Source organism: Vombatus ursinus, unplaced genomic scaffold (assembly GCF_900497805.2).
Source record: "Vombatus ursinus unplaced genomic scaffold, bare-nosed wombat genome assembly UNPS02014794.1, whole genome shotgun sequence".
Classification (NCBI taxonomy): domain Eukaryota; kingdom Metazoa; phylum Chordata; class Mammalia; order Diprotodontia; family Vombatidae; genus Vombatus; species Vombatus ursinus.
In genome coordinates this window covers 18,000,279-18,018,143 of record NW_020954572.1, presented here as the reverse complement: position 1 = coordinate 18,018,143, position 17,865 = coordinate 18,000,279, and the positions used below count along the sequence as shown (strand labels likewise).

The following is a 17,865-nucleotide window of genomic DNA, read 5'->3' as shown; positions in this document are numbered from 1 at the left end:
CCCCCCCCTCCCCCCCCCCCCCCCCCCCCCCCCATCCAAGCTGATACTAAGGCCTATGTCAATTTCACCTCTGCAACATCTCTTGAATATGGTCTCCTTCTCTTCTCTGACACTGCCACCACCCTGTTGTCCTCATCACCTCACACCTGGATTGCTGTAATAGTCTGCTGGTGGGTCTGCCTGCCTCAGATTTTTCTCTATTCTAGTATATCCTCCATTCAGCCACTCATGTGATTTTCCTAAAGTGGAGGTCCAGTAATGCCACCCACCCCCATACTCTTCTTGACTTCATGACTTCTTATTGCCTCTAGGATCAAATGCACAATACTCTGCCATTCAAAGCCCATCATAATCTAAGCCCCCTCCTGCCTCCTTCTTTCCAATCTTCTTACACCTTCCTTCCCAAACAGTACTCTTTGATTTAGTGCCACTAGTCTCCTAGTTTTTCCATGAACAAGACACTTCATCTCTCAGCTCTGGGCATTTTCTCTGACTGTCCCCCATGCCTGGAATGCTCTCCCTCCTCCACTGCAACTACTGACTTCCCTGGCTTAAGTGCCAACTAAATTCCACCTAAAATTCCATCTTCTATAGAAAGCTTTTCCCAACCCCTCTTAATTCCAGTGCCTTCCCTCTATTAATTATTTCCTGTATGTTGCTTGTTTTGTATTTATTTGCTTGCATGTTGTCTCCCCCATTAGACTGTAAGTGCGTTGAAGGCAGCGACTGGCTTTGGTCTCTTTTTGTATCCCCATCGCTTAGCACAGTGTCTGGCACATAGGTGGGGCTTAATAAATGTTTATTCATTTACTGACCACACCACAACATGTGCCCATCCTTTATTACTCAATTCATCCTCCCTCCTGTAGCCTTCTCTAATTATCCACAGCACCATTCTTATGACACTTCTCTTGTACTGTAAATATGTTCACACCTCATTCTGCCACTCCCCCCTCCCACCCTCCACCAGTAATAAGACTGTAAGCTTCCCGAGGGCAAGGATCCTCTACTTTCTAAGTGTATACACTGTATGGTCTCTTTCATAACCAGACCTAGACGATCAACGACCATTTGCAGAATGAGGGGAAGAAGAAGGCGGGGTGTATGCAAGTCCCAGCGGGGAGGACCACAGACTTGGCGGGGTGGGGTAGGGGACGGTCTGGGAGGAAAGTTGGCTTCATGAGTAAATGGGGCTCAGGAAGAAACTGATGACGGGAAGTTCAAAGTGGTGAGGCTCGAGGAAGCTCTGAAGGAAAACCAGAAATTGAGGGGCCAGCTCTGGCTTAGCGTGCATGGGGGCTAGGAGTCGGGGGTCTTAGGGTCCCGGGGCATGGGCGAAGTGAGGGGTCGCTGCCTGCAGGAAAACCCGGCGGGAAGGGTCTAGGCCCCTTACCTTTCTCATTGCGAACTGGGACGGCCCCAGCCGTGGAATGAATGGGGGGCTGCTTCATGAGGGCGCTCGGGACCGACATGATGGCAATAGCGGTTGCGGCTGCTGCAGTCCCCTAACCTGAGACGCCGAACAGTCAACACAAACGACGTAAAACGACCTCCCTTCTCTTCCGGACGTAGTAACGAATCCGCGAGGAGTGAGGAACCGGAAGTACACAGCAGAGCGCCCTAACGGTGAATTGTGGGATCGTGGATGACTTCGGGACGGCCCGGGGAGGCGGGTCGCGCAGGCTGTTAGTACGCAGGCGCCAGGTTGCCTGACTCCCGGGTTGCGTTGGTGCCTGCGTCTGCGGGCGGGAAATTCGCTTTTTCCCGAGTGCCCTCGCTCTTTTCCCTCGTGAGTTCGGACGAGGGGAGCGGAAATCTCAGGTGGGACTTTGGGTGTTGGAAAGGAATACGTCAGTGAGGAGTGGGAGGTGGTTTCTTGTTGGTTCTTGCGTAGTGGAAGGGGAAGGCGTCGGCCGTAACCGTGAGTAGATGGCTGGGTTGTGAGCCCCAGCTCTGCCACCAGCTTTCGAGGTCATACGATCCAGAGTTGGAAAGGACTTTAAAGATGGTTTCAGGCTTAAGGAGTAGTCTTTAGCTGGTAGTTGAGGGTCTCTGTGGAAGGTGTATGTGAGTAGTGCCCTGGTAGTTCCTGGATTTAGCTGGTTTGAATGTTGTACAACTTTTAAGGTTCCTTGATTGACTGTCATAACTTTTTACTTTCATTTAATATTTTGTTTGATTTTTATTTATCCAGCCCCTTTACCATGAGAGTCAAGGCTATGTACAACCTAGCCTCTTTCTATCCTTTCCAACTTTACCTCCTTACTCCTCAGTGTAAATCTTTACATTCCTACCAGGAGGTCCCCAAATGTTTAGGAATAGGTAGGCCCCAGGTTATGATTTGAGTAAGACAGGAGCCCCAGATGCCTCCTCCTTTTCTGGCTGGTCATCCTGGAGACTATTGTATTTCTTTTGTCTGTTTGCATTGCAGTCTATTGGCCGGTACTTATTGAGCATCTGTTGTTGGGGGGCACTGAAAGTGAATGCAAAGAAGTGAAGGAAAATCTAGCTTTCTGGAGCTTAAAAGAAGGTATCAGTTAGAACAAAGTAAATAACAATGCAGGTAGTACTCAATTTTTGAATGGATTGTGTTGTTTGGAATAAATGACTTAGCTATTGACAAAGGTTATTTAGGTTCCCCGAGAGTTGGAGGTGAGCAGCAGTGGCCTTGGAGTGGCAGTAGGGGCAATTTAAAAATCGGAGGTTGGATTAATAACCAAATCCAAACCTTCTTCCTCAAATGTAAAGGCAGTTGACAACAGATTTTGATTTCTTTGTTGATGTCCGATAGCTGACTTTGTGGTTCCTGAAGGTTTTTAACCATGTATATAAACTCCTTTTTAGGCCCAAACAAACCAGTAAATAAAACTACCTACTGGCCTGTTGTTTGTTTTAGGAAAGTGGGAAAAAAGGATGTTTTTCCCGTTTCAGAAATTGCTGTCAGCTGCACTTCAAAATTAGGGCTAATCGGAAGGTAGACATGACATTAGGGAGAAATGAGTGATAAAGGAAATGGTGGGAGTCATGGTTGTAAGATTTTAGATTTAGAGCTAGAAGGTACCTTAGAGGTCATCAGTCCAGCTCCCTTATTTTACAGGTGAGAAACAGGTGGGCGTGTTAATGGATCTGAAATTTCTTTGTCTTTTTTAATATAGCAATAGTTATAAATTATGAATGAAATCAGAGAGGTTGAGTAACTTGTCCATGGTCAAACTTTTAAAAGTTTTTTTTTTTAAATACCTAATGCCTTTTTCCATAACATTTAAAGCTCTCTTCAGACTCTTGAATATCTGGCCTGTGGTTCCAGCTCTATAGAAATTGCTATTTTAAAGGTGACTAATGATGTGTTTTTAAAAAGTTGAAAAAAAAAATTGTAATTCTAACCTTTAACAAAACACCATGGAATTATACTTTACGGTATAAAATTATAATAAAGTCATAAACAATGTAACATATTTCATTTTATTTTGAAATTAACAAACTAAATAAAATGAGTGTTTTCATATACATTCTGAAACAGGAGAGGATTGTACATGAAACTATGAATCTCTGTTATCTAGAACTTACTTTTTATCCCCCTGAAGTATTTAACATATTAAACACGTAACTTTGAAAGCTGCCCTTCTTGTTTGTGATTCCTTTTAGCCTTCCTCTTATTTGCAGAAGGGACCTTATATCTATTCCTCCACTTTACTTTATAATATACATTTTAATGAAGTAGAAATCAAACAAATTAATAAAAGATGATTGCTCTCTTTCCCTTTAATGGATTTGAAACTTCTTTGCCTTTTTAAAATATAGCAGTAATTATAATTTGTGAATGAAATGAGCAAAACCCAAACAGCATTTACATTATGTCTGTATTTCTTGTATTCCAAATATTTATCATTTTCTGGCATCATAATATTCTGTTATGTGAATATATCACAATGCAATCAGCCATTTTCCAATTGTTGAGAGTAGAGGTTTGTTTCCAGTTTTTTTGCTCTTACAAATAAAGTAGCTATGAATGTTTTTGTATTTTGGTGGGGTGGAAAGATTAAGATTGTAGTCAGGTAAGAACTGGTTCAGTTCCAGATTCTGATACTTGCTGTGCCTTTGTCACTTAATCTTTCTGAGCCTCAGTTTCCTCATTTGCAAAATGGAAATAAACTATGTGGTTCTAACCTTTTTTTTTTAAAGGATTAAAATGAGAAACTTAAAGCACAACGTAAATGTCAGTTGCTATCATTTTTTCCCTTGATATCTTTAGGATGAAGTTATAGCAGGAATGTAGAAGAAAGAACCTGATGAATTTTGTGGCTTTTATGTCTATTGTCATATAGCTTTTTAAACAGTTTGTACCTGTTACCATCCCGCAATGTAAAGGGTACCTCTTTACCTGCAGCCCTGCTACCATATTGAATTTAAAAAAGGTTTTATTTATGTGTTTTATTTTTTTAAACCACTAAAATTTTCTTCAGGATCTCCCCCTTTCCTCTCATACAAGAAATAATATTTTTTAGACAAAAAAGGGGAAAAAATCAGCAAAACCAATCAGTTCATTGAAAAAATCTAAAAATATGTGTAATGGTACTGTACTAGTGGACCTTCTACCTCTGCAAAAGGGTATCTTAAGTCTCTTAGGTCTTCTTTGGAACCATGCTTGTTATTTGTAATTTTGGAAGATTCAGTTTTGAATTTTTTGGTGGTACTTCCTGTTTACATTGTTGTAGTTATTGTCTATTATTTTATTGACTCTGCTTACTTCTCTTTACATTAGTTCATATAGATCTTTCCATGTTTCTCTGCAGTTATTGTGATTGTTATTACTTACTGTACAGTAATGTTGCATTATTCATGTACCACAGTTTGTTTAGCTATTCTCCAATTGATGAGTATCTGCTTTGTTTTCAATTCTTTGCTTTCACAAGAAGTGATATAAACGTTTTTAGTGTAATATAGGAACTTTCTTCTTATCATTGGCCTCTTTGGGGTATAAGCCTCGAACTGGAATCTCTGGGTCAGAAGGTATAGACATTTTAGTCATTTTATTTGCGTAATTCCAAATGCTTTCCAAAATTAGGCATTAGTATTTCTTTCTTCTCCGAACTCCAACGTTGACTATTCCTATCTTTTGTCATCTTTCCCAGTTTGTGAGCTGTGAGGTGTGAGGTGAATGAAACTCCAGGGTTGTTTTGATTTGCATTTCTTTTGTTATTCATGATTTGAATAATTCTTTCTTGTAGTTCTTAGTACATTGCAATTTTTTTGAGGTCTGTTTGTACATATCCTTTGACCATTTATCTGTTGGAAATTGCTTTGGGTCATATACATGTTAATTGTTTACTAATCTTGTGTGCCAAATCCTTATCAGAAAAACTTGATACCAAGATTTTTTCCCATATCACTACTTTCCTCCCTATCCTAGGTGCATTCATTTTGTTTGTGTAGAAGTCTTTTAGTTTCATGTAAACAAAATTGTCCGTTTTAGCTTTTGTAATTGCCTCTGTCTCTTTTCTGGTTAAAAATACATTTCCTACCCATATCTGGGAGAGGTATATAATTTGCTTCTCTTCTAATTTTTTTGGCATAATCTTTGATATTAAGGATATATATTGATTTAGAATGTAATGTGGAATAGAGTGTAAAGTGTTGATCTGAGACTAATTTTTGCTAGTCTGCTTTCTAGTTTTCTCAGCAATTTTTATCATGTAGGGAGCTTTTTGCTAAGTAACTTATGTTTTCTGGTTTGTCAGACACTGAGTTATTGAATTCTACAGTGTCATACTGAATTTTTATCTTTTTTTTTTTTTGCTGTTTCAAGCAATATAATAAATATAATGGTTGTAAGGAATGTGGCTTTTTAGCTGGAAGAGAACTTCCTCATTTTATAAATGAGAAACCTGAAGCTTAGAGGGGAAGTGAATTGTCCAAGGGCACACAGGTAGCATTTTCAAGTTTTTTGATTTTTCCATTTTTTATCATTAGGCATTTTCAGCATCTTTGCAGGTAGTTCTTAACCTGGATTTTCTTCAAAAATTGTTTATGACATTTGGCCTTTCCTCATTGGGGAACATGAATTAGTTTTTATAGCTGTGTTTCAGTTCCTTATATATTCTGGAAGACAAATCATTACAAATCTGTTTTCCCCACTCTTTCCTTCTTATTTTAGACATTTTATAATTTCTTGTGAAAAATCTTTTTGTTCTTGTATAAGCAAACCCACTGAACTTTGTCTACCAATTTCTTCCCCTTTTTTGGCTAAAAAAAGTTTTTCCTTTCCATTATTGGGACAAATATTTCTTTTCCTTGCAGTTTTTATGATTTATAAGAATACTTAGATCACATTTTCTAATTGCTAAGTCTAATAGACTTTTCAAAGCTTTTATCTTCTCATTAGAAATGAAAACTGATGACTACCACCTTGTGGATACCACACTTTCTTGGTTTTTCTACTTCTTTCACTGTCTCTTTATCCTCTTTGTGATATTGATGAGGTTTAGGGGTACTGGGACCCCAGAATCACAACACACAGGTCCTGCCCAAAAGAATTCGACCCAAGCCTTCTTTTAGCCAAAGACAAGGTTTATTAGAACATCTGTCATATCAGGTAGACTCTTAAGGAGTATGAACATCTGTGAGCTATTGGCTAGATTTTAAGAGTCTAAGCACCTTAAATGGAGACAAGATGGACCTTATATACAGAAAGACTGTGGGAGGAGTCTAGGAGTGGCCAAGTAGTTTGGGGTAACTGGAGGAGGGGTTTAAGGAAGATCTGAATGGGAGTGGCCAGTAAACTGGGGTGAACAGAACACCTGGGACCTGGACCACGTGGCCAAGGGAGAATGGAACCTTGCTAGGAGTAAGGGTGGGAAATGGCCTGGGGCCATAGGGAGGTAAAACAGTGGAGGCCTAGTCTAGATTGAGGGTAATTGGGAGATTGAATGGAACCACAGTGAAAGGCCAGTTGATGGGATTATAGCCTCAGGCAAATGCCAGAGATTTGGCCGTGTGGGAAAATCCAGGGTTTTTCCTTTTTGGGGTCTAGCTCCCATCCCCAACAGCATTGCCCATTTTTATATTTTTGGCCTTCTCCTCTATACTATTTCCCTGGGCAATTTGATTAATCCCCACCACCTCAGCTTCCATTTACCGAAATAACTCACCTGACCTCTCTTTTATGTCCAGATCCCTATCTCCTGTCTACAGAATCTCTGCCTAATTTTCCAGTGGCACTTGAAACTTAATATATCTAACCCTGAGCTATTACCAAAAGTTATTTACTATAAACATTTTAAAAAGCCAATTAGTCTTTTATTTTGCCCTGGTCAGACCAAATATGGACTATTACTGGTGGTTTTGGGGCCCAAAACACACATTATACTGCACAAAATTGTACATAATTTCAGGGAGGACATTGATAAGCTGATGAATGTTTAGTGGAGGTAGACCAGGATGGTGAAGGGGCTTGAATTCATGTTATATGAAGGCCTGTTGAAGAAATTGCTGATGGGTGTTTCACCTGGAATGGAGTTGTTTAGGGAGAACACAATAGCTATCTTTAAGTATTTAAAGGACAGTCAGTGATGGGATTTAGGGGTGCTGGGACCCCAAAATCACAACATGCGGGTCCTGCCGGAAAGAATTCGACTGAAGTCTTCTTTCAACCAAAGACAAGGTTTATTAGAACATCCATCATATTGGGCAGATTCTTAAGGAGTCTGAACATGAGAGTGAACAGTGGCTAGATTTTAGGAGTCTGAGCAGTGGCTAGATTTTAAGAATCTAAGCAGTGGGCCAGTAAACTGGGGTGAACAGCACTCCTGGGACCTGGACCGCGTGGCCAAGGGAGAAAGGTGCCTAGCTAGGATTAAGGGTGGGAAAAGGCCTGGGGCCACAGGGAGGTAAGACAATGGAGGGGAGATTGGGTGTAGCCACAATGAAAGGCCAGTTGATGGGATTATAGCCTCAGGCCAAGAGATTTGGCCTTGTGGGAAGGTCCAGGGTTTTTCCTTTCTGGGGCCCAGATCCCAACTCTATCAATAGTGCTTCAAAGTTCTTTTGAGTTCTTATGGCTAACCAGGCTTTTTTGAGTGAAGTTTGTCACGGTCATTTTCATAATTCTAAATAATTTTTAAAAGAAAAAAATAGTCTTGTTCTTCACCTAGGAGGGCAGAAATAGGAGTAATGAGTAGACATTGCAGAGGCAAATTTAGCCTGGTTGTTTAGTTAGAGCTATCCAGCAGGGTAATGGGCCACGTCAGAAGATTGTGAGTTCTCTCCAAGTGGAGACTTTCAGGCTGAGGCTGATTGGCCATTTGTTGGTTATGTTGAAGAAGGAATTATTTTTTAGGTGTCAGTTGGACTAGGTGGACACTGAGGTCCCTTTTAATTCTGAGAATCTGCAGTTCTTCGAAAAGGTTTTCAAAACACAACAATCCAATGACCTCTCCCATTTGGAGGATAAGTAAACAAAGGTCCAGTGAGATTGCTCAAGACCACAAAGGCATGAAGTATACAAGCCAAGCTTCTAATGCAGCTTTCCAGTCCTGGGTCAGAGATCTTTCCAGCATATACACAGCAGCTAGAGCCTCTGAAACTCCCTGCTCAGGCAGGAAAGGCAGGGTTTGCTCCCTAGCAGAGGCTGGAGCTCGGGCTGAGCCTCCCCAGATGACCCATGCCCCCACGAGCCCTAGTGGCGCTGGGCCTGGAGTCAGGCTGATTCCGCTGTCCTCAGACATTTACTGTCTGTATGGCCCTGGACAAGTCACTTAACCCTGTTGCCCTCAGTTCCTCATCCACAAAATGAGATGGAGAAGGCAATGGCAAACCGCTCGAAAGTCTCTGCCAAGAAAACCCCAAATGGTATTACGAAGAGTAGGAAAATGACGCAACTACCACAATCTGTAGTTGTGGGCTCTGGGCCCCGCCCCGCCCCGCTCCTCCCCTCCCGGTTCCGGGTCCGCCCTTCGCTGACCACCCCTCGCCCCAAGCACCGGCTTCCTCAGTCCCCGCCTAGCGGGGCTCGTCCCGTCTTCTCTTGGCGCGCGCGCTTGGCGGGAAGGCAGCTGGAGCTGGGAGAGGATGGCGGGGTCCCGGGCGTCTCTCCAGGTGTGGGGTTTTGAGGTTGAGAGCAAGTCGGGAGCTGGACTGCAGAAGCCCGAGAAGGGGAGGGTGGGGATCGGGGAGAGTGAGACCCCGGCTTTGCTCCTATAGCTGGGCGGGATCTCCTTGGGCTTGGCTGATGGTCCCTGAGCCTTCGGCTTGTGACATTAAGCCTTTTTTGAGAGGAGGAAATGAGGCCCCAAGGGTTAAGGAGAGACTTGTCCAGGCTTGCAGCTAGCTATGTTAACTGACCTCCTGCACTCGGGACTCTTCTGCTGATATTAAATGAAATGTGGTTGCTAATTTCATGCTTTCTTTAAGTTACACGGGACCTGTTCAGAAACTGGTGACGTACAGAGTATTAGGGGCATAGTATGGGAGAAAGGGGGCTGTGAGAGAGACAGCTGTGGTGAGGTCTTGTTAAATGCAGTCTTTTGCATACTCAGACTTTAGGAAATGCCCCATCAGATACTGAGTTATTACATAGCTCAAGCCAGGGACTTTGTGAGGAAGATCAGATTCTAACACTTTGTATTTCTTATTGAACTAAACAGGTGAATGAATCTAAAGTCCCCGAGAGCATAATTGGCCTATCTCTGACACCACAACACAGAATAATTTTACAGAAGCAAGCTCGAGTACTTCTTTTTCCACTTGTTGTCAAAAAGAACAAACAGGGCCAAATGATGAGCCCTCAGAATCTATCAGAAAATAATTCTAACGATGAAGAGAAGCCTAAAATAAAAAGGAAACACAGAGAACTTGAAACTCCAGAAAAAGAAGCTGTATTTCCCAAAGAAGAATACAGTCTACAAAAATCAGCTTTGGGTTCTCAGACACAACCAAGTGTTGTGATACCCAAGAATACTAAAGATGTGTTGTCTCTCAGTAATGAAATGCAAAACAATCAGGATGGAGGTGGTGACGAAAATGAAACAGCTGATTTGGTAAGTGTCTTAGTTTAAGAATTATCTTGATGGTTTTACGAATTAACTTATATAATGAAAATACTATCTTTTGCTTTTAAATTTTGAGATTTTGGTGAATTTAATAAGCTGGAAGCATTAAAAGTGCGGAAGCACTGGATTTTGGGTTCAAATTTAAACAACGCTGTGTGGCCTTGGGCAAGATACTTCATCTTTAGTCCTCAGTGTCCTTGTTTGTAAAATGAGGCAGTTGGACTGCATGATCTCTTAAGACTCCTTTCTAGCTCTAAATCCTGTGACCCAGGTACTCAGAGAAGAGAGCTAAGCCATCTATTTTAGTTAAGGTTTACTGATAATTTTTTCAAATACCTCATTGTCTTGAAATGGCTTTTAATTTTTTATATGGTACAGTGAAAGGGATACTTCTGTTGCAAGTCAGTCACTAGCTATGTGATCTTGGGCAAGTCAGTTTAACCACTCTTGATCTCAGTTTGTTCAGCTGTTAAGGGAGGTGCTGGGCTATATGATCTTTGAAGTTCTTTAATTCTCTACTTATAATATTGACATTTTTTTCATTTTATATTTGTAGCATATCATTTGAAGAATCAAAATTCTGTTAAATGTGTCTTGAACTTCCCTATTATATGTTTGTAATGTGCTCTAGGAGTCACCATCCTCTAATAGAAAGCATGAAGGAGAAAAAGAATTGTTACTAATTGTACTGATGCTATGCTTAAAACATCTGTTTAACACAGCTGGCATTTTCCAAGATTTTCAAAGAGTTTTACTTATATTCTCATTTGGTCCTCACAAAAACTCTGTGAGGTAGATACTGCAGGTAGTGTTATCATTTATATTTTACAGATGAAGAAACTAGGGCTCTGGGAAATTTAAATAATTTGCTCAAGCATGGTCATACAACTAATGGACACCAGAGGCACAATTTGAACCCAGGTCTCTCCTAACTCCAAGGCTGCTACTTTTCCCAATATACCACAGTGCCTCAAAAAACATTGTGTGCATACTATGTGCCAGGCTTGTGCTTGTGAAAATATAAAAATAGAGCTAGAATTTTCCTTTGAAAAACTTGGATCCTGGTAGTGAAGAGAAGATTATGTAGGGCAAAAATAAATATCAACCCTTATTGCTGATACTATGGACAATGTTCTCCTGTTCTCACTTCACTTTGTATCAGTTCTTATAAGTCTTCTCAGGTTTTTCTGAAACCTTCATTTTAAAAAATTTTTTTAAATTTTATTAAATTTTTCCCAATTACATGTAAAATTTTTTCAGCATTTTTTTTTTTTTTGCATTTTGAGTTCCAAACTCTCTCCCACCCATCCCTGCTACCTCCTTGAGAAGGTAAGCAATTCAATATCTATTATATATGTGACATCATGCGAAACATGTTTCTGTATTAGCCATGTTGTAAAAGAAAACTCACACATTCACACACACAAATAGAGTAAGGAGTTTACAGCTTAATAGAAAGGATGTGAGCTATGTATACACATTAATACAACTTAGAAAAACATATAAGAAAGGTCAAACAGGTATGAAATACTGGTTTGGAAAGGATCTCTTCTATTTAGAGATATGAGGGAGGCCATCATGGATGAGGTAATAATATGTGATCTAGACTATACACACATACGTGTGTGTGTGTGTGTGTGTGTGTGTGTGTGTGTGTGTGTGTTGTGTTGTGTTCCTGGATAAAGTGTAAGCTCATTGACTTTCCTTCTTTGTCTTTGTGTACTCAGTACTAGCACAGTGCCTGGCACTTAGTAGGTGCTTAATAAATGCTTGTTAATTGACTGATGATGGTTCTTAGTAATATGTGGTATTTCTTTAAACAAATGATATTTTAACAAGAGCTAACCTAACGTTTTCCCCCTTTGTCTTTTATTGCCTTCACTTAAAGTTGTAAATGCATCTGCTCAGCCTCTGAACAAGTAAAGGCAACAAGTGTTTGTAAATTTCATTTTTGTTAATAGTTTTCAAGGACACTTCACAGTGTTTTGGAAATCCACAGAAACATTTACAGACTTAGGATGTTATAAAACATTTCATGGAATTGCCCAGACTGGGATATGACAACATCTTGAGAGGTTGGCAGTTTCCTTGCATACAGCATTGAATGAATGGGAGGTGACCTTCAAAAGGAGGCTTGGGGTGACCTACGTGGAATTAAGTCGCTGTCTTTGTGAGGTGCTGTTGTTTTGAACTGTACTTATAAGTTATTTTTTTTTTCCATAGGATGACTCAACAGAGTTATCAGCTTATGAGAAGAAGAGGCTAAAAAATATATCAGAAAATGCTGAATTTTTTGCTTCACTTCATTTGGTAGAGGTTTGTATAGATTCTCAATTTAACTGGAAAATACACAAATTCTGTCCTATTTCGAAATGACTCCTGAGTTAATCTAGTTTTATGTCATCCGTTAAACAGTCAGAAATGAGGATAAAATATACCAAGAAAAGTAGGGTTTGGGGTTAATGGGAAGAAACGGTCTTCTAGTCAGGATGTCTTCTTTCTTTCTTTTTTTTTTTTTTGCTAGGCAATGGGGTTAAATGACTTGCTCAGGGTCACACAGCTAGTAAGCGTTATGTGTCTGAGACCAGATTTGAACTCAGGTCCTCCTGAATCCAGGGTCGGTGCTCTATCCACTGCGCCACCTAACTTCGCCCCCCAGGATGTCTTCTTAGCATAGGGAGGAGGACCTGTGGGAAGGGTGTATGTTCAAATTTGAGTTGTTACATCTGCTGTTCTACTGTCGGGTCTTTAGATTGCCTTATTTTGGATAAGGTGGGGGATGTTCCTTAGGGACATCAAATGTAGTTTAGTCAAATATTCTTAAGCCCCGGGGTAGAGCATTCTCTCCAGATTGCTAATCTTAAAGCCCTTCTGCTTTCCTTCCTACCTCTTCTTGGGAAGAGATTCATTATTATATATTAAAACTACATCATTATACCTCACTTCTGGATCCTCCCTGCCTCATAGAGTGAGGGGTGCGCTTTGGCTTTCTAGGGGGCATGTCATTGCCCTTAGTGGACATACATGCTAAGGTCATTGATTTTAACTCTTTGACAAAGACATTTCTTTTTCCTTAGTAAGGTTCTCTGGGTAACTAATCCAGAGTGATCTCTCTCCTTTAGCCAATCCTTTGGGAGTTTAAGTTTGGTGGTGGGAACCTTTGGCTTCTCTACATTCTCTATTTTGATCTGAATTGTGGGGTTTTTTGTTTTTGTTTTTTTCATTTATACTTTGTTCACTGTAGACCCTCCAGTCAGTTAAATTCCTAGGCTGAATATACCAAGAAGGAATGTGTTCTAGAATAGAACATGTTTTGTGGCAATGTTTCATGAAACTGATGTCAATGTTAAGTGTAATCTGGAGTGTGAATTTTAGGGAATTTATTGATTTCTTTAAATGACAGTTTCCTTTAAATACAGCTTCCAGTTGTATTTAAATGTTTGATTAGAAATGATTAACTACTTGGGACGTGAGGTATGTATGAATAGCTTGAGAGATAGAAAATTGAAGCTAAATTGATAGCTATTGCAACTTGAAGATCAGAAAACAGATTTGAAGATGCAGGTCAGATAAAGCATTTCTATGGAAGCTATACTTTTAATGTGTTAAATCAGAGGAAGATATGACTAGATTTATGAAAGCTTAATTAACAGAACTTTGCAGCAAAATATATCTTCTTTAGACTCAAAAGTTATTGAATCTAATAAGTGGTAGATATTATGCCAGCCTTGTAGTGTCCATTACCAGAAAATAAGTGCTGTTGACAAAACAAGGCAGAATTGATAACATCATAATCATTAAGGTACATGTTATATCTCTTTGAGTACTACTCCTTGAGAACAATACCATGACATAAACACTCTTTATTTCTTGTTGCCACTAATTGTCTTGTAATCTGTTAGGCACTTAATAAATGTTAGTTGAATGGAAAAAAGGAATCAGGCATTTGTTAAATACCTACTGTGTGCCAGGCACTGTGCTAAGCACTTCACAAATATCTCATTTAACCCTCACAACAACCCTGGGAGGTACGTGCTGTCATTAACCCCATTTTAGATTTAAGGAAACTAAGGCAGACAGAGATTAAGTGACTTGCCCTCTGTCACACAGGTAAAAACTGAAGCTGGATTTGAATTGTAGCCACTATTCAGATCACTTTAACTCTATCAGATTCTTCATTTGTAAAATAGGGATAATTCCACTACTGACCTCACAAAGTTATTGTGAGAAAAGCACTTTATAAGCTATCTCTATCAGAAAAGTGTTATTGAAAAATGTGTTTATGGTAAAGCATATTATGGTAATGTTTTTACATATGTATTTTGGATATTTTGCAGACAGCTGCAAGGTTACGTGAAATGATAACTAAAAGACCATCTCGTGGAATCAAGAGGTAAAGTAATATTTAGGTCTGTGATTCTTAGTCTGGGATATTGTAGAATATGTAGTCAAAAGACTTGAGAAAGTAGCATCAGACAGACTTGAACTGACTTGAGGGACTTGGAGGGACCCTGGAGGAAAGTCATCCTTGGAGAGGCTGTGTATAACAGTGGAAAGAACTCTTGATTTGGAATCAGGCCCTGGTTTCGAACCCTGTCACTGTCAAGCTATTATCCCCTCACACGTGTGCTACTGCAGTAATCTAATTGGTTTTTCTACCTGCAGTCTTTGCTTTCTCCATTCTGTCTACACAGTTGCCAAATAGACAATTCCTAAAGCAAAGTCTGACCTTGTCAGTCCCCTAATCAAAAAATTTTAGTGGCTCCCTGTTGCTTCTGGGATAAAAAACAAGCTCCTTTATTTGGCATTTAAAAGCCCTTTACAATCTGGGTCCAGTCTAGGAGGCAAGTATGGTACTGTGGAAAGAGCTTTGGATTTGAAGTCAAAACACCTGGGTTTTAATCTTGCCTCTGCCATTTAATACCTGTGTGATTTTGATCGAGTCTCTTTGGGCCTCATTTTCCTTCTCTGTAAACTGAGAGAGTTGGACTGGATGACACTAAGATTCCTTCCAGCTCTTTATCTATGATCCTGTTGTCCAAACTCCCACTCACCTATTCTCTGTTGTAACCAAACTAACTTACTTCCTGTTCCCTGAACTTGGCACTCTTATCTTCAACTCTGAGTTTTGGCACCAACTGTCACCCAGGCCTGGAATGTTCTCGGTCCTTACCTCTGTCTCTTAGAATTCTTTCGTTCCTCCCTCCCCAATTACTTTGTATAAACTTATTTGTAGTTTCCCTCCAGTAGTATATAAGCTGCTAGTCTAGAGTCTATGTTCATTTTTGTCTGAGTATTCCTAGCATAGTGCTTGGCTGCTAAAATGTTTCTGAATTGAAAGGAGCTTACCTTTTACAGAGGAGATACAGCATGCAAACAGGTAAGGGGTCCTCATTGTCTGAGGATACATGATGTATTATACATTGTCCAAAGATAATTGATAATGGAAAAAGGTAAGGATTTAAAGTAGATATGTTAAAATGGGAACCAACATTTCATAGTAAATAAGTAGAAAAAAAGTTCGATTGGTACTTGATCTTGAAAAATGAAATTAAAATTATAAAAATAAGATTTTTATTTTGTGTTTAATAAAATTTAGGTGACAACTGCAAGTATTCATTAATTTTCACATTAAAGGATGAATGAAGTATTGACTTTTTTGGTATTATAATTTTCCCAACAAAATTGTATGATAGCATGATGGAATGTCCTTTACTTTATCTTTGACTTTAGCATTGAGATAATAGGAGTATCATTGTTGCAAAAATAATCAATGGCTTCATCAATGTTCTCAGGGCCTTTCTTACTCTTTTTTATTAAAATAAATTTCTCCCTCAATCCTTCCCCAACCTCCTTCTAGTTTCAGCAAACTCTTAATCTTTGCATATTTGCATCATTCTCTTGGAATATTTTTAGTTAACCAAAAAGGTATTGACCCTTGGCCTGGTGGTTGGGATTGAATGTTAAAGGGGAGGGGAATCTTTGAGGGGGGACAAATTTTATAAGTGGTTTTTTTATAATGAAACTTGTTATCGCCAGTTTCAGTGTGAGAAAGACTTGGGGGTTAATTCTGGTCTCTGATGCATACTGTCAAGTCACTTATTTTCTCAGTGATCGAAATGCAGTGGTAGAAGGAGTTTCATCACTGGAAATTCCTTATATCCTTAGAGTTCAAAGTCAAGATGAAATAGCTATAAGAATTTAGTTAATAAATAATTGGATAGTAAATATTTGGGTATGGTAGCATAAGGGGAAAGAGAGCACTAACAACTAAAGGATCTAAGAAGTCTTCCTATAATACATAACACCTCAGCTGAAGCCTAACTGAATCTAGAGGTTCTAAGAGGTGGTGGTGAGGAAGGAGTTCATTCTAGGCTTGGAGACCAACAAAGGCTGGGAGCTTAGACACAGAGTTGGAGAAGAACAAGTAGACCAGTTTGCAGGGAACATAAGAGTACACAAAGGGGTGTTTTATATGATGAACCTGAAAAAAAAAAGGTAGATTTGAACTAGTTTGTGTGATTCTCATTGTTCAGCTGAGGAGTTTGAGTTTTATCCTAGAGGCAAGAGAGAGCTACTCAGTATTCTTGGATAGGGGAGTATTCCCGGTTAGACTTGTTAGCGTGATTATTTTGGGAGTTGTGTGGAGGATGGATTGGAGAGGATAGAGAGTGGAAGTCTAGAGTCTAGTTAGGAGGTTCTTGGTATAGTCTGTGAGAGTACATTTCACATGGAGCTAAACTATGATGGTGACTGTTTGGATAGAGGGAGCTGGTAGGAGAGGTGTTTGGAGGTAAAATCAGTAAGGTTTGGGAACTAATTGTGTTTAGGAGTTCAGTGAGAGGGAAGAGTTGATCACTTCCAAATTCTGACTTGGCTTACTGGGAAGGATAGTGCAGCAGAATAGTGCCTTTGCGCTGGCTGGCTGGCTGTCCCTTGTTCCTTTACCTGTACCTCTTAGTTTCCCTGACTTGCTTCAAAACTGTATTCTAATTCTGCCTTCCTCTGGAGGACTCCTACCAATAGTGCTTTTCCTTCTGTCTAGTCTACTTCGTATATCTCTTGTATATATCTAGAGATTTACCTGTTGCCTCACCTGTCAGTTCAATACCTGGTGCATACACAGTAAGACCTTAATAAATTGCTGGTTCAGTTTCCTGGGATGGTGTTCATCTGGTGTTCATCTAAATTCATTTCGGGAAGCTAGTACTTGCTTACTATCTAATTGCTTGGCTTGGCTATCAATTTCTGAGTAGCCCTTTTTGGTTTGTCCTTTCTTGTCTAATCATTCTCATTTGCAGAAAAAAGCAAAAACAAAATAAAGAATTGAACAACTGTCTACTCTCTGTTGTTGATTATCTTTGTCCCATCCACTTAGCAGTGGGTTTTTTTTCCTTTGAGCTTTCTCTTTTTTCTAGTATAGCTTAAAAAAAAAAAGGAAACCCATTTTTTATGTCCTTAACTTTTTTTCCCTAGCTTTAGTTCATTCTGAGCTTTAGCACATTTGACATTCTTACAGGTCTTTTCCATGTTTTTATATTTATCTAGTTACCTGCTTTTGCTTCTAGCTGCTGTACTTTTTTTCTTTTTTTAAATCTAGTATGATAGGTTCCCTGTGCATCTGTATTGGGAGGAGGAGAAGAAAAGAGAGTAAGTGCTTTATATATAGTACCTACTCCTGCTACATGCCAGGCACTGGCTGGCTGCCCCTCATGCCTAGAATACTAAGTGAATACCTTCACCTCTGTCCCTTCCTTTTCTTAAGCACTTTACAATATCTCATTTGATCCTAACAACAACCCTGTAAGGTTGGTGCTAT

The 17,865-nt window shown here is 39.7% G+C and overlaps 2 protein-coding genes across 5 annotated transcripts in view; one reads left to right on the top strand and one right to left on the bottom strand.

Annotated features, from left to right (window-relative positions):
• The window catches only part of MFAP1 (microfibril associated protein 1), a 12,008-nt gene extending 10,431 nt beyond the window's left edge, over positions 1–1,577 (bottom strand). Inside the window, exon 1 of the mRNA XM_027869834.1 lies at positions 1,394–1,577. Within this exon, the coding sequence (XP_027725635.1) occupies positions 1,394–1,472 (79 nt within the window). The 5' untranslated portion in view covers positions 1,473–1,577. The remainder of the gene's footprint in view (positions 1–1,393) is intronic.
• A 128-nt stretch (positions 1,578–1,705) lies between these two features.
• WDR76 (WD repeat domain 76) overlaps positions 1,706–17,865 on the top strand; it is a 43,566-nt gene continuing 27,406 nt past the window's right edge. Inside the window, exons 1-4 of one of the 4 annotated variants that reach the window (XM_027870205.1) lie at positions 1,706–1,821; positions 9,642–10,034; positions 12,270–12,362; positions 14,384–14,439. In XM_027870205.1, coding sequence (XP_027726006.1) covers positions 9,771–10,034; positions 12,270–12,362; positions 14,384–14,439 — 413 coding nt within the window. In that variant the 5' untranslated portion in view covers positions 1,706–1,821; positions 9,642–9,770. Of the gene's footprint in view, positions 1,822–1,905; positions 1,922–8,990; positions 9,094–9,641; positions 10,035–12,269; positions 12,363–14,383; positions 14,440–17,865 lie in introns of those variants that run through there. The other 3 variants (XM_027870206.1, XM_027870204.1, XM_027870207.1) reach the window with 3 other exon arrangements.